Below are 23,540 nucleotides of genomic sequence, written 5' to 3'. Positions count from 1 at the left end.
CAAACCCCAGTAGTGCACATAGAAATTAGATAGATCTACAGACTAGACATTTTCCCTTAGGCCACACCAAGTTAATTTCTTGGTTAACAGATTTTTCTAGAAAAATAATGGAGCGGGCAGGCGAAAAAAATAAAAAAAATAAAAACAGGCCTAGGCATCCTATTATGGCCCAAAATGGTACGATAGGAGCCATGAAGTCAACACACCAGGCTGGTTCAAAATCTAAACAATGAATTTTGAACTTTTAATGATACCATTCCATTGAAAGATGGAATAGCTGTAACAGCCAGGAAGAAAAGGGCAAAATATGAGCATTTTGCAGTTGATTCTGGATTTTTTTTTTTTTTGCAAATCTGAAAAAAATGAAAATTAAAGAAATAAAATTAGTGTGGCCTTATGTGCATGAATTTTGAAAGCCCTGACAAAATGTAGTCTATGAATGTCTTGCTAACAAAAATTTGTCCTCTTTGTTTCCCCCAGGTCCAAGCCTACTCCCGTGATCGAGACTGGATCACAGAAAGCTCAAGACTTCCAGGTAAGATACATGATTATATTATATACTTTCTGATATGTTCCATACAGTATGTCAGCAGAATGTACTGCACCTGCGTGAAACCCATACTGTGCATAGCACTTTGGAAGAACGTCTCATGTAAGGTCGTATTCGCGTACATCAGGTTAACGTCTGTAGTTTTCAAATGTTATGTCGGAAAAGACATCATCTGCAACAGGCAAAATTCAGATGCAACGTTGACCAAACATCCACAAAAAAAACGTGAAAAATCAAGGTTTCGCACAGGCACAGTACATTCGATTCTGCTGATGTGCTGTTCCATACACATAGTACAATTTCTAGTAGTAGAAGCTTTATAAAAAGACTCTGGAGAAGGTATCCAGCTCAACAGCAGCAGAGACATCAGTGGAGGATGAATGTTTGAATGGAATATTACACAGTGAAGAAATAAAGAGATACACGAGTGTGTGCTTGAGACAGAAATTTCATACTTCTTGTGTCTGGGTGAATTTGCTTAATCCTGGGTGTATGCAGTAAACAAGACGTATAACATACAACATTCAAGCATCACATGAAGTACAACATGTATTATATGATTATACTTAACATGGTCTAATACTTTACTCTGAAACTGCTGATATACAGTACACATTATACCTTTTTTTCATTGCTGGGTATTTCTTGATCAGTAAGATCTTTCTGAATACATTTCTTGTCTTGACACACAGTACATTTTCTCACAAAACCACAGGTACTAATATGCAATGTAGACAATGTTATGTAATTTACTACAGTACTGAGATGCTCATTTACTGTACATGCAGGTTACATTGTCTTCAGACTTATTCTCAGTCATTGATGAAAGATATGCTACATGTATCTGAAAAAAAGTCGGACTCTTCATAGAATTTGCACCTTGTTTGATTCATTTTATATGAAGGTCTACCTGGATATCTAACCTTCATCGACATTATAGTTTTTGTATTATCATGTTTTTCTTTTGTTGGTGTCTTAAAAGCCTGTTTTGGCTGGGCAGCGTGTGGTCACAAGACAAAATCATTAACTTTCATTCATTCATTCATTCATTCATTAGTTTAGTTTACAATGTAGTTCAGTTTATTTTACCATTCATTCATTCATAGTTGACTGTTACAGTAACAGCATTGCATACAGTACTAGACTGAGTGCACCCATACTTACACCCATTCATTAATAGTACAGTAATATCATTGCATACAGTACTAGACTAAGTGCACCCATACTTACACCCATTCATTAATAGTACAGTAATATCATTGCATACAGTACTAGACTAAGTGCACCCATACTTACACCCATTCATTAATAGTACAGTAATATCATTGCATACAGTACTAGACTAAGTGCACCCATACTTACACCCATTCATTAATAGTACAGTAATATCATTGCATACAGTACTAGACTAAGTGCACCCATACTTACACCCATTCATTAATAGTACAGTAATATCATTGCATACAGTACTAGACTAAGTGCACCCATACTTACAACCATTCATTAATAGTACAGTAACAGCATTGCATATACAGTACTAGACTAAGTGCACCCATACTTACACCCATTCACGCAGAGCAGAATCGAATTACCCTCCTTGGGAGAAGCTGTCACATTAGTTTGAGCGGAAATAGAGGCACCTGTACTGGGTACGCCTGACTGATGTCCAGTGTTAGTATTCCACACCTGCTCTGACACAGTAACGTCAGCCTCCATTCATGTTCACAGGTGTTACTCACACATACATGTATCACTAACTATCATGAAAGTTCATCTGTGTTAGTAGTTACAAGTTTAGAGTTAAAACATTTGATCCAACACAAAAAGTTCTCTCCCCTAGAGCTTTTGACCAGTCACTCTGGTCTTCCTCAGTAGACTGACCCAGTGAGGCTTGTCACATGGCTTCTTTGAAGTGTATCACTAATGTTTGTCCTAAACAAAATTGATGGTTAAATACTCTGTTTGGGTAGAGTAGCATTCTTGGTGAGTTGACACAACTGTTGAGTGACAAAATCTGATCAGACAGCGCCTCTTTATCCTACATGAACGTAACTAATCAAGGCTCAAAGTACTGGGTGCTTGACTTTGGGCACCCAAAAGTGGAGCTGGGTACATAATTTGTGATTGTAGGTGCATCAGTGACCTAGATACTTGAATGTGTAGACTTACGGTGTAAGTTGCTTGGTAAGATACTTGTAAGTGTACATGAAAGTAATTGTACATGTACACTAAGAAGCTGTCACATTAGTTTGAGTGGAAATGGAGGCACCTGTATACTGGATACGCATGACTGATTTCCAGTGTTAGTATTCCACACCTGCTCTGACACAGTAACGTCAGCCTCAATTCATGTTTTCAGTTACTACAACATATCGCTAAAGTTTGTCCAAAACAATGGATGGATGATCATTGAATACTCATAAGTTGTTAGTGAGCTGTTAGTCACACAACTGTTGAGTGACAAAATTTGACAAACTGTATATCATCGTATCTGTATATCAGACTCCATATTCCAATTAATCAGGGCTCAAAGGCTACTGGGTGCATGACTCTGTGCACTTTTGTGCACTCCAAATTGGAGCTGAGCACATGATATTTGATTGTGGTTATACCACTGACCTAGATGCTTATGTAGGGTTATGTACAAACTATGTAAAGGTACTTGTCTAGCATACAACATACATCACTGTCTGACATATTAGCAAAACCTTTGTCGTATTACGGTACCTTGAAGTTTTTCTGACATTTTCTACTTTATCTCAAACTTTTTCTATGTACCCAAATGTCTAGGTTAGCTGCACACCAGTGCACCTACATTTCTGTATTCCCCAAACAGAATTTTGAACACGTAAGATTTGTAACTAGGTTTTGCTGACATGTTATACTTTATCTCAAACTTTTTGCTGTGTACCTAAATGTAGAGGTTAGACGCACACCAGTGCACCTACATTTTTATATTCCCCAAAACAGAATTTTTGAGCACATAAGTCATAAGATTTGAACTAGGTTTTTCTGAAATTTGTACTTCATATCAAACTTTTTCTGTGTACCTAAATTTGTAGGTTAGACGCACACCAGTGCACCTACATTTTTGTATTCCCAAAACAGTTTTGAGTATGTAAGATTTGTAACTAGGAGTCCCAATTTTGAGAACGTAAGATTTGTAACTAGGTTTTGTTGACATTTGTAAGTATTTTTCTGTGTACCCAAATGTCGAGGTTAGCTGCACACCAGTGCACCTAGACATTTTTGTATTCCCCAAACATGATTTTGAACACGTAAGATTTGTAACTAGGTTTTGTTGACATTTTGTACTTCATATCAAACTTTTTTCTGGAAACCTAAATGTAGAGGTTAGACGCACACCAGTGCACCTACATTTCTGTATTCCCAAAACAGAATTTTGAGCAAATAATATTTTATAATTTTGTAACTAGGTTTCGCTGACATGTATCTCAAACTTTTTTCTGTGTAACCCAAATTTCTAGGTCCAGTGCACACCAGTGCACCTACATTTCTGTATCCCCAAACTGAATTTTGAGTACCAGATTAATCAAAGATGAGTCACATTCCTGACGGATCCAACAGTGACGGATGGAGGAAAGACGAATCATTTCGCCGGTTCGATCACCCCCTAAGACGACAAACTGACCCGGGGTAATATGGCAGTCGGGAAAAGCGCTGCGTTTTTGGATCGGCACACTCTCTCGTGTAACCCTGTGGCCCTTCCGTACGTGACCTCGGCTTTACGCACAGAACGTGAGAATTATGACGCGCGTAGGTTTGGCGTGGAGGGACGTGAGTGGCATAAGGCCACACCAATTTAATTTGTTGGTTCTTGGTTTCTTCAGGAAAAATATGAAGTGACCGGTCTAGACATACTATTATAGGCCCAAATGCTACGATAGGAGCTATGAACTCAACACAAAAGGCTGGGACTTTTAATCAAACCACTGCATTGATAGATGGAAAAAAAATGTAACAACTAGGAAGAAATTAAGGACATTTGAGTTGATTCAGAACCAGAATCTCTGGCTATCAGTCCATCTTGTTCACGGAATGGCCTAATCTCGCGTAATCACAGTTACTGTAATTTGATAGTAGTGAAAACAACTCAAAATCATGATACATGATCATACAATGTTGTTTTGGGGTTATTGGATTCAAATGGGTACTGCATTTCAGCCAATCAATCTGTCAATATTCTGTAGGGGTGGAGACATGTCAATTGGAAATTCAATAGACTTTTTATGAGAATCTTAAATGATGTTAATGACAAGGTATGGAAGAAAAATTGGTCTTGGTGCAGTGTCTCAGTATCTGAAAATCCGAATCAGGAAAAAATGTCTATGAGTAATAACTCTTGAGCATGAGGCACCAGCTTGGCAGGCATGTAGTTGGATGTCTGATTCCATTCCATCAAACAATATTTCACAGACACGTAAAGCTGCAGTTCCATCGAATCATTAAAAGTGCTGGAAGGCAGGTTTACGAGTTTCAGCAGATAAGACGTTTCACTCCGATAACTCGGGATTATCGTATATAGCTCTTATGATATGCCCCGTCAAGTTTCATACCGCCCGAAGGGAGATTGCTTAATCTACTATCAGGTACAAAACACCTGGAATGTAGATTTGTAGGTGGAGATGTTAAGAGGACTGGTTTTAATGTAAATTGGTAGAATGTAAAAAATGGCCAACTAGTACATTTTTTTTTTAAATTTACTTCATCGGTCACCACAAAACGAGGCTCATGGGAGCCACTTAAAATGTTTTGGGTTACAGAACAGCCAGAGTGGACAGATGTTTGTTGACCTTAGACTTGAAGAGTTTAAGGTTATACATGTACTCACAGGGAAAGCAATCACGAGGTAGCTTATTCCAAAGTGATGTTGTTCTTGGAAAGAAGCTTTCAGCATGGAACTTCCTCCTATTAAAGAGGTGGTGAATGGAGGAAGAAAAGGTGATTTTGCTTCGGTGGAGGTGGCAAGGTGTATAACATTACATGTACCTGCCCGTCACAAGTGGGTGACATATCTGGATTGGATGACATGTCTTGAAGATTGGGTCAAGATGCCTGGAGAAGTTGAAGAAGCAACATCAGAGAAGACTATCATAATCCTTCTCCAATACATATGATAACAGCTAGAGATCTGGTTGCCATAACAGTCAGAACTGTAACTACATACATGTAGTCAGTCACTGATGAAAGATATAGAAATAGCAGAGTAATCTGAAGCTCTTCAGTGAGCTTCTAGATCTCCGATTGCTTGATCTATTTTGTTATTACGTATTACAGTCAGAATTATGGTAACATTCTCTGGTAAAAGAAATAGCGGATGCTATTTGAAACGTCTGACTCTTCAGATAGTTTATCATATCACTTGATTTATTATTTGTATTACGTATCAAAGCCAGAGGTTCTCTCTCCCATATATATGATTCTACAGCCGGAATTTGAGTAGCCAGAACAGCTAGAACTTGAACTACGTTCACAGCCAATGATGAAAGAGATAGCAGAAGCTATCTGAAACATCTGACTCTTCAGAGAGTTTACAACATGTATCTGGTTACCTGATTTATCATTTGCATCATGTATTAAAGCCAGAGGTTCCGGGAGGAAGTTGGGTAAGACTTTGTTCTCCCGTGAGAGACTCGGTGGGTGCGTCGCTGCCCCCATATCACGACGAAACCCCTCATGAATCCCGTTTCACAACTTTGAAGTTCGCCCGCATGTTTCATGAAGACGTCAAAGCCGCAGAAGCTGAGTTAATCTGGCATATGAAGAGTCCCTGGATGCGGCTGTGTCCTCGGGCAGAATCCACTGCTGAATGATGAGAGGCAGCCCCTTTCTTGTAGGCAGGATAGAGGAAGTTATTGGCATACATCTTTTTGTGGGTTAAGGCCCGGTCACATTGAATTTTGTTGTAGGTCGTTGTACGATTTTGATGTTGAGGACTTTTCAAGCAGGCTGTCGGTGACAGAACCAACTGGTGTGTTACGCCTAAAGGCAGTTTCATCATCATCATCATCTATCATCCTCCGAAGAGGTGGAGCATACTAAGTTTGATCTCCAGAACTGTTTGTCATTCATCGCAGAGATAAGTTCCAGGCCCTTCAAGCCCTTCAAGTTTTTAAAGTGTTACGTTTGGACGTCCAACTCTTCTCTCTGTGTCAGGGTTCCAGAGTAGAAGCCTACTGGCTGGTTCTTCACTACATACAACATGACCGGCCAAGCTTAGTCGCCGACATTTAACTACTATGAAAAACAAACAAACCGCTGACAAGGATCTAAGACAGCATTTAACATTACCGTGACAAAACAGTTGAATTTTGTACAACATAATATTATGCAAGAATGGCTTTGTCTGCTTGCCTGTTTCCAGAATCATACCTGGGGCAAATCTAGACGTTCTTGGACATGCAGAGACCATCCAGAACCTTGCCTGACTGTAACCCTAACCCATTCAAACATAGAACTAGATAGGCAATAGGCCACTTCTATTAAACCTTTATACACAGGTTTCTGAGGCCCATTAGTCAGCAGACGCTGGTAATATTATTGCACCACAAAAGGCCATATTGTATCCAGAACTGTGCCTGGGGCAACTCTACATTCTTGGATACGCAGAGACCATCCAGAACCGTGCCTGATCCTAACCCTAACTTAAACAAGAAAATAGATAGACACTGTTCACAATAGGCCACTGTTAAACCTCCCCCTGCACCATGTATAGACAGGTTTGCAAGGCCTATTAGTCAAGAGAAGCAGGTAATATTACTGCGCCCCAATGTCAGCGTTGGGCCGAGCTGCGCCAAGATTTTCAATCTGCCGAGCAAGAAGAGTGATGGAGCAGGCAGCCATTCGGGAGGGCGGCGGGGAGAGTCATAACTCACCTAGCCACGGGAGGTTAGGGGGTGTCAGCTGTTATTACGAAACAAAATTGCCTTATTGACGTTACAAAAAGAATAGTCTTGTAAAAAAAGAGTAACGTCTTCAACCACAACTTAACTGCAATGTAGAAATACAAAATAAATCTTATATAATGCTAAGAGAAAGTTCATTTTGAGGTTGGAAACATTTCATGGAAAGGTTATTTGTTTATTGATGTAACAAAAATTATGGTGACTTTAGTAAAATCAACTTCAAGGTACAAACTTCAGAGATGGTCTACAATTTAATGTCCCATTCTACAGATATCCCTAAAGTTTTCCAAAGGAACAGACAGCCATTGGGGAGGGCGGTGGGCAGAGACATAACTCACCTAGCCACCGGAGGTTAGGGGGTGTCAGCTGTTATTACCAAACAAAATTGCCTTATTGATATAACAAAATGTATGGTGAGATCAAGCGCAAACTACAAACAAAGTAGGACATAAATTATGTAGTGTCAAAAACAGACTCATTTTGAAGTTTGAAAATTTTTATGAAATTTTAACATCATGTTATTATGAAACAAAAATTTGCCTTATTGATAAAATACATGTTTTTTGAAGCATGGCGATTCTAGTAAGATCAACAGTACTGCAAGCTACAAGGTACAAACTTCAGAGAAGGTCTAATGTCTCATCTCATGGATATCCTTTAAGTTTAGAATATTGACTTTGAAAAGTTGGGTTTCCAAACCCTAAAAACTGCTTTGGATGCTTTTAATGTCCCATCTTAGGGGGATCACATGGATCCATTGTGTAGGGCGGTTGGGAAATCCATAACTCACCTACGCATAGGAGGTTAGAGGGATGGAGGTGTGCCGCATTGTGTTATTAGAAAAGGAAATTGCGTTATTGACGTAAGAGTAAGATGAGCTACACACTATAATGTAGAAATTAATAAAAAAAAGAGAAGATATATTACATAGTGCCAAAAGCAAACTCATTTTCGTTTCATTTCCGGACCTTGATGAAATGGTAATACGTTAGGCCACACCAATTTAATTTCTTGGTTAACGGATTTTTCCAGAAAAATAATGGAGCGGGCGGGCGAAAAAAAAATAAAAATAAAAACAGGCCTAGGCATCCTATTATGGCCCAAAATGGTACGATAGGAGCCATGAAGTCAACACACCAGGCTGGTTCAAAATTTAAACAATGAATTTTGAACTTTTAATGATACCATTGCATTGAAAGATGGAATAACTGTAACAAGTAGGATGAAAAGGACTGTTTTCAACTGTTCAGGGCAAAATATGAGCATTTTGCAGTTGATTCTGAATTTTTATTTTTATTTGCAAATCAGAAAAAAATGAAGAGGCGAATCCGTTAACCAAGAAATTAAATTGGTGTGGCCTTATAATGAAATGAAATTGCTTTATTGACATAAGAGTAAGAGGAGCTACAAACTATACAATGTAGAAATACAAAAAAAGAACTTACATAGTGCAAAAAATAAACTCACTTTTGTTTCATTTCCAGATTTTGATGAAATGGTAATAGGTAATAATGGCATGAAAATTAATTGCTTTATTAGCATAACAGAAAGTATTGCGACTTAAGTAAGATCAACTACACGTACAGACTGCTATTGCAAAGTAGAAATACCAAATTAATTGCCATATTCTACTAGTAGTAATTATTACTAAACAATAATGTAAGGCTGATGTAAGTTCCACGGAAATTTGTGGCATCCTGTTACAATCAGGTTGGGCTACTGTAATTGTCAGTTTCTGTACATTTTCTAACAAGTTAAGCAGTCCTCTATTTTTGGATGTTTTCGCAGTTATAAGCATGACAAATGATACCCGGCTGAAAATTGCTTGAAAGTTTAGATGCCAAAGAAGATAAATGAATTGCCACTGATGAAGGAATATGCCACTAAAAAACTAGAAAAAGTCTCAGAAAAAGTTTAACAGTGATATCTGAAGGCATGACTGTTTCTTGTTCTTTTCAGGGATGGTACTAGGTACTTAGTCTCATGATACACATTGAAAGAAAGTTACCGGGAATTTTTCGTTCTGCACGAAGGTTTGCCTTTATACGTCCCATCAGTCTCCCCAGTCAGACCCACTCATGCGTACAGCTGAGATGGATGTGCTGACGAGGAATCCATAATTAGCCAACTCGTTGAATGAGCGGGGTCCAGACCTGTGTTTAACGGTTGTGTAAGATTACATACTGTGTCTCAGGAAATGAATAGTGGACTACTACAATTACAGAACTGTGAAAATGTATAACTTATAGTGCCTCTCAGAATTATGATCTAACCACCAGCCCATCATTTTGAAAGGACAACCAAGGAATGTTTCAATCGATTTTACACAGTGATTGGATTGTTACTGGAAATGAATAGTGAACTACTGCAATTACAGAACTGTCTGGATGCCCATACATATGAGGAATTGTCTATCTCTTGGTTTGCCAGTGATATATCTTAAACTACCAGCCAAAGAATGGAATGTTCCAGTTTGTTTTGCTCAGTGATTGAGGTTACCTATGTGTCGCAGGGAGTGAATAGTGAACCACTACAATTACATAACTGTCTGGACTCTTGTATATAATAAAAATTATGAGGAATCATCTTTCTCTGGCTTTGTTACATGATCTAACTACCAGACCATCTTGAAAGGCTAACACAGGAATGTTTCAGTTGATTTTACACACTGATTGAAAAGTATTGATTGCTGCGTTTCACAGTTACCAGACAGGTTTTACCTGGAATAGGATAGAACTGAACTGAACACAGTTACAGTAGTACAGCTACTGTAACTTTTAACCATGTTTTTACATTGCTGTCATGTAGAAGTTTCGTATATGTAGAATCGATAGTTCTAAGAATTCTATTTTAACCATGTTATTGTTCAAGTTACTAGTAAGGGATGGTTACTAAAATGTTGATGTAGATTCCTACAGGCTGGGTGGGAGTTCTCTCCAGTTTTGGCCGCTCTTGACTTCAGACTAAGGGGTGGGAAAATCAGTAAAGACTGTAATACGTGATCGTGAGCAGCCTGGTATTAGGTACACTACAGCAACGGGGAATGCGAGATGATAAACGGATAGTGAGTGTGTGAGTGAATTTTTAAAGTTACAATCTCCAATTTTGATTATACAGGTTGAGAGTCCATAGACTTGATTGTACAGTCTGGTTGACATAAAGAATCGTTACTAATAAAAAGGAAGGGAACATCAGTAAAGACTGTAATACATGATTTTAAGCAGCCCTGGTATCATGGACTCGAATTGTTAAAAGTATGATCTCCAATAATGTTACTAAGGGATGGGAACACCGGGAAAGACTGTTAGCAATATGTGATCTTTCACAGCCTGGTATTAGGGACTCTAATGGAGCGGTAGTCTGTCCTCAGGGACCAGCAGGTGATCTCTCCATCCTGGCACAGTAATCCTTATTAAGTGAAATTTGCACTTTCCACGCATCATTTTGGGCACAGATTTTTTACCCCAGTTTAACTGCAGCCTGCATTCAAATTACCTGATTGATCTGGGGGCTCTTAGAGGGATTTGCAAGGTGGAGAGACTTTCGTGTAAGTCTTTGAAGGTTGCTGGAAAGACTTTTGCCAAGCGCCTGCACACTTGCGTCATAGGACTGCAAACTGAGGTCATTTTTAGGATAGTCATGCATGTGTCCTGCAAAACGTAGCCATCTCATCACAAAATCCTTCTTGGTAGTCAGTTCTGTCACAGCCGACTTGAAAATCTTACGAGATACAACGACAACTAATGTCGAATGCAGCTACGCCATAGCATAAGTTAGTTGAAGTAAACCTGTTTGGTGCTTTGTATTTGTTTGAGTCTTGCTAAGAAGTTTCAATTAAGTAGTTAAATAGCTTGTGATCACCTGTATAAGACAAACATAATTTTTTTAATGATTTGACCAAAAAGTGTTGTCAACAAGGGTTTCAGCACCAAGGTCACAAACCAAAAATTTATATCACTTTTTCCTGTGAACTTGCTTACAAGCACTAGAAGTCAAGTTACCTTAAATCTTTAAAATTTGTATCTGTATCTGTATAGTCGGTATAACCGCCCTTCGGCGTAACACACCAGCTTCTGTATCTGTATAGCCGGTATAGCCGCCCTTCGGCGTAACACACCAGCTTCTGTATCTGTATAGCCGGTATAACCGCCCTTCGGCGTAACACACCAGCTTCTGTATCTGTATAGCCGGTATAACCGCCCTTCGGCGTAACACACCAGCTTAATTATATATATATGTAATAAGTATATATTCACTGTGATATTCATGCTTAAGGCATCACACATTGTTTTATAGAGAGAAAGAGTGAAGAAAGCAGTTGATGGTAGCCTTCTCACTCAAGACATATCCTTTGGGCACCAAGTTTGCATCGGTTACAGGGTTAGGCAGCAGGGAGAAGGTTAATAACAACCAGGGTTTCAGCACTAGGGACAGGGCTATTAACCATCAGCCTGCTAAGATAGCTGTTTGACACCAAGTTTGTATTGGTTATGAGTTTAAGGCAGCAGCAAGAAGGTTAATAACAACCACAGTTTCAGCACTAAGGACAGAGCCATTAACCTTCAGCCTGCTAAGATAGCTGTTTGACACCAAGTTTGCACCGTTTACAGGTTAGGCAGCAGGGAGAAGGTTAAGGTTACAGAGCTTACCAGCTTTCAGAACTAATGACACTTTTTGGGGGTGAAGTCCAATTTCTTAGCCTATTGTCACTTTGCCTTCGTTCCGGCAAGGAGTAATGGGTCCCCGGCGTAGTTATTTGTAATTAGATTGATTCTGGAATGATAAATTTGTGAGAAGCTGATTGGAGATGCACTTTGTGAACCAGCTTCTGTGGAAGGTCGGCTCCATTACGGCAGATCCCATTTTCTGTGTGTAACCTCATTTTTGGACGAATAGTGAAGTCGGTTGGAACCTATTACAAGTAGTTCGACACGTAAGCTATGACTGTGATTTTGACATTTCGTGTGGCGTATCCCGAGGAAAATATAAAGTAAGACATATTCTAAAAGACCAGACCCAATGATCTTTGTGCAAATCCTAATTTTTTTCCAGCTTGTAAGACTACTATGTAGTACATATTCTCAAATTGGACCTACATGAGATTATGTACAACACAGAAAATGTGGCTTAATTTAGTTACTGGTGGAAAGGGTTAGCAACATTTATTTATCATACTGATAAACCTTATACAAATGTGCATATTTTACACCTTACACACTAAAGTGTTATACATGTTACTAAGTTCATCATTTTCCTGAGTCATACATGTAATTATGGTAACTTTGTGGTGGGCTGTGGGATATGAGCGTTCTTGGGATATTAGTGCATCATGTATATGTCATTTCCCTTATGATAGAGCTGTCTATATTTGCCCTCAGACATGTCTTATTAATAACCAACAAAGCAAGTCGTGATGTTCTTATTCATGGCCTAGTTATGTATTATATTGGTGGAGCGCTGTTTAACAACATACAACATTAGGTGCTTTACCTTACAGGAATGTAGAAGTAGCTACATTTTGTATCTATCATTTCCCTAGTAGTATAATATAATATGACAATGCTGTCTATATTTCTTCAGACATGTCTTGTCTTATTAACAAGCTACAAAGGAAGTCATCATATATTACTGTTCAACATACTACATGGTGTACATTTGTAGGTGCTTTATCGCATAGGAATGTAGAGGTACATGTAGCTACATTTTGTATCTACATGTTGCCCTAATAGTATATAATGTTATCATTTGCCCTAATTGTATATAATATGACAGACTGTCTCAATCTATTCCTTCTTACATGCCTTATTAATAAGCTACAATGGGGGGTCATCATATTCATATTCACAATGTAATTATGTTATATTGGTGGTGGGCTGCTTTAGCAGCATACTACATGGTGTAGGTGCTAAACCTTACAGGAAAATAAAAGTACTACAACATTATGAATCTGTCAATTCTCTAATGACAGAGCTGTCTATATTTTCCCTCAGACATGTGTTATTAATAAGCTACAAAGGCAGTCATCATATTAATTTTTAGGACATCTTTTTGTTGTATTGTCAGGTGCTAAATGGTATAGCAATATAGGAGTATCAACATGTGTATATTTATCATTTTGCCGATGTCTCATCTGTTCCTTCTGATATGTTATTAATAAGCTACAAAGGCAGTCGTCATAAATTTGGAGAGTACAAAAAAAACCCATTAGCATTGCAAATGAGAATTCCGTCCAGACCACCACCGTGTGTGTGGTAACATCGTCATCATAGCCGGCGAGACTTCCAGCCAGGAGAAATAATTCCCCGCGGAGCCTTGCCGTGTGAACTGGAGTAGATCGGAGGGAGGGAGGGAGTGCGTCGCGTCGTGTGTTTTTTATGGGGCTTATCAACCACCAATCCCTGCGGCATGAGCAATGGTTGTGGCACACGTATAGGAACACCGGGGATGGCACCCTGTCGTGTGGCTTTGTTCAGCAAATGGAGGGGGTGTGTCTGAGGGAACTGTTTGTTGTGAAGCCGTGCCGGCAGTCATAACATCATCTGGAGTGCTACTATAAGGGCTTCGCAAGAGGAGAGAAATCACCACCACCATTGTTTGTGAGCCGTTAGGATTCTACAGAAGGCAGCTGTTGTAAAGGCCTGCAAGGGAGTTCTGTACTGAGTTCTTTGCGATAGCAGGATCAGACAAGGATTGGTTTCTCTGATGATCTAGTTTGACAGCTTATGACAGGAATATGGTAATCTGGTCGCGGACATAGTGTTTTGGTTCCTATGATAATTGTAGGATCATGAATGGAAAGAAACAGGTACATTTTTCTTTGAGAAAGAGGGAGAGCAGAGTGCAACTATGAAATCTCAGGTTCACAAAATTGAGGGCTTAATGATATGTGTGTTGGCAGACCCGATTCTGCCTGTATTTCATTGAGAGATCGACAGGTCCCAGTGTAATGCCAAGATGCATGAGGCCTCTCCCAACCTGCATTGATCGGGTTTATGTATGAGTGTCGTCTGGAGGGCGTCCAATACTAGCAGTCAGAGAGTGCTGCAATCTTTTCTTTCTTCTCACATTCATATAAAAATATCTTCCGACGCCTTCTTGGTGTGATGTTCGCCCAAGGCATTTAAAATGTTGGCACCTGGATCTTTTAGTGTCGTTTTGTAACTGCACAAAGAAAAGAGGAGATCTAGGAGACTTGCATATTGGAAAGAGGCATGCATCAAACATGACTACAGTTGGGTACAACTAGAGCTGTGCCAAGAACCTCTGCGTCTCCGATCCAAGACTCGTAATTTCCTCGGGTGTCCCTTATCTTTCCTGGTCTCATCCCGGAATGTGCTGCTTTTCCCGGAACGGACCACTGGTGTACTCTTAACGTGGACGTACCTCAGAATGGAACACGACTAACCGCAGTGTGATTCTAGCCACGATGGAGGAACCAACTGATGATCTGCGCTGACTTTCACAGCTCAACAACTCAACAAACCGTCACCTGTAAGTGCCAAAGCACGTTTGGTGGAACCCTGTTGGATTTACCTTTGGTGTGAGGAGTTAGTTAGCAGAGCGCTGTAGACGTTCCCACCGCCATGCTGTCAAACTCTAAGGGGGACTCCCCGACCTCCCCTCCCCCGGTGGCGAGCAAACCGGCAGCGCGGAGCCAGACGGCGAGCATCGCTGCCGCCAACCGCAAAATGAGGAGCATGCCTGATCGGAATTTCACCCTCGTAAGTCTGACTCAATCACCTTCTGCCATTGATGGGCCTCTGATTTACTATGGGTAGTAAACATGTTGATACGTTGTTGCGAGGTTATTGTTCACATACCTCTCGTAACATTTTGTTGTTGCTATTATGTAATATGTATCGGTTTCCAACACTGATACAAATCATTACTGTCATCTGTTTAACATACGGTTTGCATGGATGGTTTGTTGAAATGCAAAGTTGTGACATTTACATGTATCTGTATCAACTGTTTTCGGTCACTCAACATCTCAATGGGCATGGGCCTCTGATTTACTATAGATAGTAAAATATATTGATACGTTGTTGCGAGGTTATTGTTACCATACCTCGTAACATTTTGCTGCTGCTATATCATACATATCGGTTTCCAAAATCATTGATACAAATCATTACTGTCATCTGTTTAACATACATGTATGGAGGCTTTAGTGAAATGCAAAGTTGCTATACTCCAGACATTTATCTACACTAAGTTAAACCATTTTCACTCACTCACCCTCTTCAATGTAACATTTTGTGGTTGCTACTAACGTATCGGTTTCTGAAACTGATGCAAATCATCACTGTCGTCTGTTTAACATACTGCGTGCACACAGGGTTTTTTGAAATGCAAAGTTATGATACTCAACATCATCGTAACATTTTGTTGTTGCCATTATATAAGTTTCCAAAACTGATACAAGTCATTACTGTCACCTGTTTAGCATACACAGTGCACCAATGCTTTATTGAAATGCAAAGTTGTGATACTCCATGCATACATGTACAAAATGTACATGTATATCTACATCAGCATGAAAGCATTAGAGAATATCCGTGCTGCAGTCTCAGGGTGGATGAAATCTCCATGCCTGGCATTTATCATGCTCCTAGAAGCTTTAGATAGTACATGTGGGCTTGGAGAATAAATCGCCGAGTGTCTGGTGTATTGAATTGGTTACGTTTATCTTAGAAAGGAAACTGGTGTTCATACATGAAATTTGGGCTTGAAATGCATTTTTCTGCACACCTGCGATGTGTGCTGGTAACAATGGAAATACCAGGTCCTGCACCAGACAAATTCTACCTGCACCACTCAGTATTTAGGAAGTATGGGTCATAATGAAAAAAAAAAACTGTTCAAAAACCACTGCTATTATTTCTTTTAAACTTCATACTAGGTAATAACAGTCAATGCAGCAAATAAAAATCCACTTAATAATTATACTTACATTGTACATTAATTTTGTATATAAACCCAGTACATACATGTGGGTATAGTTTAGGTGCAAGTAGACATCAGAAATACCTGCACAGCTCCAATTTTACCTGCACTAACCATCACATGCACCTGTCTATGCAGGTGGTATTTCCAGCCCTTTTGAAGTATCACACAGTCTAGGTGGTGCCCTCAATAATGCATGTATAGCTAACTGGCTGTCCCGAACAGAGCACAATATGGAGACACTGGGGGCCTAAATATTTGATGACAACAAATTGACGTGGAGGATTTCAGTTGTCTTTGCAGTTTCACAAGTATAATGTAAGACACTATTTCATACTTATTTGAAATGCAAGGAAATTGTTTCAAACCTCAAATTAAAAAGAGGTTCTCTTTGTATTTACTTTTTCTAGGAAACAACATACTATATAGATTAAACTGTTTACAAATCGTGATGTTTATCTTAATGAATAGGGGTGCTGGGGTGAGAACTGTTATCAGTGTGATACAGATCCATTAGGCTATAAAATTATCTGTTATGTCAATTATAGTTAGTTGGAATCAGGCTTTAAAGGCAGCAAAACGGGTCACTAATCTATGACCTTAGGTATCCCCATAGGACAGAGAAGATGACAGAGGATGATTTTCCAATAGTATTTCACAAAAGATCTGCTGTTGTCTTTAGGACAAATGGTTTGGCTTGCAATCAGTCTTCACAGTTTATACATGTAGAATCAGTCTCAGCTTTCTTTCTTTCTTTCTTAGATGATATAACTTCGGCCCAGTCTTAAACTTTTGAGTAAAGTCAATCTACTAAAAGCTATTTAGTAGATTGACTTTTAAATTATTGAAGACTGGGACCAAGTCCAGTATCTTTGATACATTGTAACTCTTATGCCAGACAGCTACATTTTAAGGTCTTAAGGCAAAGAGACGTGGCTAGACCTGTAGTGCTTCTTTAAGAGCTTCCAAATAATGGGATGAAATTGTCTGAACGTTTCGAGTGACATCCACAACTCTTCTTCAGCATCACTAATGAAATAACAGAACTTGTTAACACTTTATAAATGAGCATCATTACTGGAGAAACCAGTTGAATATGACAAACAGTCATATACTATAGTCATTGATATGTAAAGGAGCCCATATATAAGTGTTAAATCAATGAGTTCTGTTAGTTCATTTCTGATGTTGTCACTCAAAACGTCTTGTTTACCTACCTGGATATCTAACCTTCATCAACGTATAAATGACACCTGTTTAAGGAGTGCTCCTTCAGTAAACAGGACATATGACCATAAACCTTACCCCTTGTACAAATGGCATTGTTTTTTTTTCTTTACCCTTCGTCTCAATATGTCAGACGTGAAAAGTTGGCCCCAGCCGCAGTGTCGGTATCAATTATGCCGTGAAAATGATTGTTTGCTCAATGAAGATCAGGACGGATGGTTCGTGGGATTCCCTGTGCATTATAAGTCTCACAGAATCAATACACACGTCTCTTCCACGGCAAGCCAAGAGGTTAATGACAGAGGGAGAGGGAGGGAAAGAGGACTCATTGTGATTTTATATGCTGCTGCTTCAGTCCTCCCCAACAGAATAATGAAGCTTCTGAACTGATACATCTGTAGCGTAATGAAGACCGATGTAGCAGATTTTGGTGTGGCAGGAATCGGCGCCACAAGATCGGGGAGTTTCTGCTACAAAGGAGTTGTAAGATAACTCTTTGCTCTCTCTTACAAAGAGAAAAGCCCTTACTAAGGCAGCCACAAAGGTTAAAAGCAGCTTGTCTGATCTTGCCACTAGCACATGCATGTGTTCTTTTGAAGATACAGACTGGATAGGAATAAGAATTTATTTGCAAGTTTGGCCTAGGGCTAGTCGCAAGAGGACACACAGATACAACATAAAAAGGTAAAAAAACATAATATGTATAATTCATTGTTTTATTTTATTATATTCTTCACTTCAGACACAAAGGCCCACATCAATACATATTATTTAAAAAAAAGAGAGTACATCAATACAAGTAATAAACAGTAGAATGATATAAAGTGGTGGTAAAACTTCACAACTGTTGTATATACAAAATCTTTACATACGTAAACTTACAGAAATATTTGGGTGCACAGGTGACCCCATAGAAAAACATTGGGTGCACAGCTCCAAATTTGCACCCAGGATTTCTTTGATTTGATTGTTTTATTAGACTGTATACATGTACATTCTTCTGACAGTTACATGTTAAGAGCGTATGAAAATATTTGGGTGCACAGCTCCAAATTTGGGTGCACCAAGGTGTACATACACCCAGTATTTCCAGCCCTGCTCAGGGATGGATGACCCCATGCAGCAGGGTAGTGGCCCCATTAAGGCCTCTTCTGTAGAGTGCCGTAAAACAGTCGCCTGCTGTTCAGCCCCTGACATCAGTGTGGTGGGGTTGAGGATGGGGTTTATGTGGGTTGTAACACACCTGGTTTACTGTCTGAGGAAACATCTTTCCTTTTTTTTTCCATTCTTTAATATGTAATATCAAAGTTCTTTATTCTCAACCACCTGTTCACAAGAGCTGATGTTTCAATGACCTTCTTACCATCCTCATCAGGGCTATAATGACTGGAACCTTGATGAAGATGACAGACGGTCATTGAAGCATCAGCTAAAGTTTATAAACATTTCCTGTCTTTTCCTTACTCCATAGAGTATTATTATATTATTGTAATTGGTACAAAAATTAATGAGCAGGTAGATTTTAAAAGAGAGCCTCATACTGATCCTATACGTACTGAGAGGTTCCCGTGACTTACTATGCATAAAAATCTTGTTGTTTGATCTTCTTCACTGTGTGTTAATAGGAACACCTAAATTCAACAGATTTTTTACAGTACAGAATGAACTACGCACTACTAAGCACATTCAACCTTTGTCAAATAGGTGCCATGGCTACCTTAGCATACAAAACGTTAAACAACTTAGAAAAGACTGAGAAGTGGGCTTAAGATTAGAAACATTTCCTGTCTTATCCTGCACTCCGTAGAGCATGAGCAACCCCTCATTGATTGATAGCAGACAGATGATGGGAACATGCAGGGGAAGTGTGGTAATTAAGCAAATGGCCCGTGTTCAGGCCCAGATCAATTATGCTCAGCCATCCTGAAACACAAGAGGTGATCAGGGCTCGTGTTAACCTGTTGTACAATGGGTGATAGCAGGGGCTGGGGAAGAGGTAGCCTCTACCAGGCTTCAGAAGTGGCTGGAAATAGTATAAATTGGCCAAATAAACAGATAACATGCCGGGGAGTGATCCACTAAAAGAGTACAGTTTTACTTTGGGAGCGGTAAACTGTACTCCTTTAGCAGACCAACTCCGCTGGCATGTTTCTGGGATTATTTGGCCAATTTCTGCTCTTTCCAGCCACGTTTCAAGCCTAGTACAGGCTAAGAAAGAAAGGCAGCTACATGTACAGAGTTGATAGTCACGAGATGGATCTACATGACTAATTGTGTATTTTCATCCTCAGAAATGGGAACTCTTTGTGATCATGGCTGGTGTTATCTTGTTGTACTCGGGTGATGGCAGTGCTGGGGGAAGTGTGGTGGTTAGATGTGTTCAAGCCTGCGTCTATCTTTTTGTCATTTGACGGGATTTTGCCGCTCGTGATGAAAAAAGATTTTTTTTTCTTTGACAGACAAAAATCGGTGCATGAAGCATAGTCTACCAGCAAAATTTGCCCCTAAAACGCAGGAAATAGGGTTTCAAAGGGACAAGATTTCAACATTTTACCTGGGGAGCATTGCATGCTCTCCAAACCCTCTAGGATCATGTTACTTCAAACAAAATCGAATTGACAAAAAATTTCCGGCTGGCTAGAACACTGCTCCAGTCCCAGTTTGGGCCAGTCTTTGGTTCAGGTTTCTGTGTATGATCCAGAGCTCTGTAGTCATACATCACTTACTAAAGAAAGAAAGTGATCTCGAACCAGTTTAGCTCATTGAAGAGCTAATCTTCCACTGGTCGTGACAGAGAAGACAGACACTATGTACAATATTCACAGGTTCATTGTACCGGGGAAGTTCACCTAGCTCTTTTCGACAAGCACAATGAACAGTGGACCACAGCTTAATGTCCTGTCCTAAGGACTGCGACCCTAAACAGTAGCCTGCATGTCGGGTTAGCGACATCAGCCGGGATTCAAACTCCCAACCTCTTAGTCCAGAGGCAGGATCGCTAACCACTGGACTACGCATGCTACGCACTTACTGACGTTGCACGTAGTTGTACAACCTCTCATTCAAAGTGTTTAGATTAGGTTCCATTACTTTGCTACTAAAAAGTGGGCTGTTATGTTACCTATTGATGATGTTTTCATTATACTGTTGACAGTGACAGAATCCCACTCAGTAGATAGTGCTACATGTGTATATTAACCCCTCAGAAACACTTAGCAAATAGCTGCACTTTGGAATCGGGTTGGATTGACGTAAAGGCTGTGTGTCAAGTGTAGTGACTAAAAAAATCAACTTGAAGGTGAAGGTCATACAACAGACTTGTTAGGGTTGACTTAAACACTGCAGATGTTTTTTTTTTTATTTCATTCAACAGGCTTTTCACAGGATTAGAAACAGCATTTTGAATTACTAATTGTCTTGCAGAAAATATACAACATGCATACTTTCAATCATGTACATGTAAAAAATGGGGAATGAAGTGCTGTGAGCAAACCTGTAGTTTTAATATACCAATGTTTTGTAAATTGGTTTACAATTCAGTTGTTTTTAACTGCAAAAAAACAATAAATCCATCTTGAATCTTGAATCAGTTAGCAGAATTTGATAACAGTAGTAACATGCAACAACACACTTCACACTGGTATGTTCTCAGTTTAACAAGTCTAAGGTTGAAACATGCTGCTGCACTGCAGTGTGGTAACATGCTGTAAAGACTGGTTGGGTTGAATCTGATACTTCATTTTGTTATTTTATCTCTATGATGGTGCTTTATAGACAATAAGAGGTTACGGTGAGCTGGCAGAGACAGAAAAGATTACAATTATTGTCTCATCAGAAAGCCTATTACCCCTGTAGCAACATCTGGGAAATTTCCTCGTGCATATAATAACAGTTATCAAACTGCCGGCTGGAAGATATTTCAGTCACACTGTACAAGCCGTAAAGTTCCTAATTGATGTCAAAACTGCTCTCTATGAAATTACCAGCAATCTTCCAGCGGAAAGTAGTTTCCCCTGCGGGGTTTTGGCAGATGACAGACTTGAGAGGCCTGCCTTTAAGGGGAATAGAACAGCCGTGGGCTATATCTGTATCTGTAGCCCTTCGGCGTAACACACCAGCTTTGCAGGCAGCTAGCTATGATCACACCGAACGACTTGTTACACTCAGTCTTTCCACATTTGATTGCAAGAGTTGTTTAAGGCTTTCTAGTGATGATGCCCCTACTGTGCTTGGTGGCAACAAGTTCCAGTCTACGATAGTTCTCATAGTTCTGGGGAAATACTAGTTTTTGAACACCTCAATTCTTGGTTCTTGATAACTCTGATATTTGAAGGAAGGACTGTTTCTCGTTCGGGCTTTTCTGGGCCTTTTACTGTTCAGTGCACCAGCTTTGTCATGAACTGTTAGTGTGAGCTGTGTTTCTGGGCTATAGTGCAGTGTTCTAGCCAGCCTGAAAATTATCTTTCCATCATCTCAGTTTTGTTTGACGTAACATCATGTCGAGTGCCAAAGGTGCAAGCATGACAATCTTAGAGGGGCCCGGGGGCATCCTCCCTTAGGAAAATTTAGAAATCTTGACCCTCTGGAATGCCATTTCCTGCATTTTGAGGGGCAACTTTTGCTGGTAGACTAAGTTCAGTTCAATGGCATCCCTTTCCATATCTTTACATACCAATTTTTGTCCTAAAAAAATAACAAACTGGGCAAAATTTTTGCCGGAAGCTGACTAGAACACTGGGCTGACATAACCTCTATGAGTCACGTTTTAACTATAACCTTAAATCTTAGACTATATATATTTAGATGTTAAGACATAATACAGCTAATAAGTCTGCAGTAAGACCTGTTTGGCTGATGACCAACAGGAGGGGGCCTGCCTATAGGGATATACAATGAAATTTTGACCCTCTGAAACACTATTTCCTGCATTTTGGGAGGCAAACTTTGTTGGTAGGCTAAGCTTACTTTGATTTTGATTACATCTCTTTCCATAACTTTACACACCAATTTTTGTCCCTCAAAAAATGACAAATTGGGCAAAATTTTTGCCCATTGTGAGTGGCAACATTCAAATGACGGAAATACAGATAGGCTAACATAATGTCTATGCCTCATGCCAATGTTTTAACTATACCTAAAGTCTTAGACTGTATTAGATGCCAAGACATAATGTAACTAATAAGTTTGCAGTGAGACTAGTTTGGCAGATGACCAACAGGAGGAGGCCTGCCTATAGGGATATACAATGTGCATACCCTTGGGCTGACGTAATGTCTATGAGTCGTATAAAAGCCAATGTTTCTTTAAAACTAAGGTCTTGGACTGTAGCAGAGGTCAAGACATGATATAGCCAACAAGTCTTCAATAAGAGAGTAACATCATTAACCTGGGACTCTTAAGAAGATTGGATGCAGTCGTGCCAATTGTTGAGCAGGAAAATGTAATTATTGTGCTAAAAATGGATCAAAGGGCGCGCATGTCTTATAATTGGTACTGTTTTTGCTCAGCTTTCTGCAAAACTAGTTCTAAATTTGGGTGGTGTGTCAGCTTACATAATTTTAGGCACATTTCTGCACTTTATATTCGATGTAGCACTAGGCAGCTTTGACTGGTTTGAAGTTGGGAAAATGTAATTATACTAACTACAAGCACACAACTTTCAGCACCAAGGACAGGGACTTTAGAAACCTAGTCAGGCTTCAGAATTGAATATTTTCATGTAACCTGTGTGTGGTCTGTCTAGCACAGACCCACAGGACAGAGCCAGCTGGAGACGAGGTGTCCAGAACAGCCGTCTGCTGCCCACCCCTGGGACAGGGAAACCGGCAGCAGAATAATCTAAACCAGGATAGTGAGTGAACAGTAAGGAATTTTATGCCTATCTACTGGTC

General features: G+C 39.6%; 1 protein-coding gene across 1 annotated transcript in view; it reads left to right on the top strand.

Moving 5' to 3' along the window:
• Positions 1 to 23,540, top strand: part of LOC109466415 (otoferlin-like) — a 240,234-nt gene that overhangs the window by 146,344 nt on the left and 70,350 nt on the right. The window contains exon 8 of the mRNA XM_019764130.1: positions 481 to 535. Coding sequence (XP_019619689.1) covers positions 481 to 535 — 55 coding nt within the window. The remainder of the gene's footprint in view (positions 1 to 480; positions 536 to 23,540) is intronic.

The sequence above is a fragment of the Branchiostoma belcheri genome, unplaced genomic scaffold (assembly GCF_001625305.1).
Source record: "Branchiostoma belcheri isolate BF01 breed outbred unplaced genomic scaffold, Haploidv18h27 scaffold166, whole genome shotgun sequence".
Lineage (NCBI taxonomy): Eukaryota > Metazoa > Chordata > Leptocardii > Amphioxiformes > Branchiostomatidae > Branchiostoma > Branchiostoma belcheri.
The sequence above is the reverse complement of the archived record's forward strand: the minus strand, read 5'-3'. Positions and strand labels throughout refer to the sequence as shown.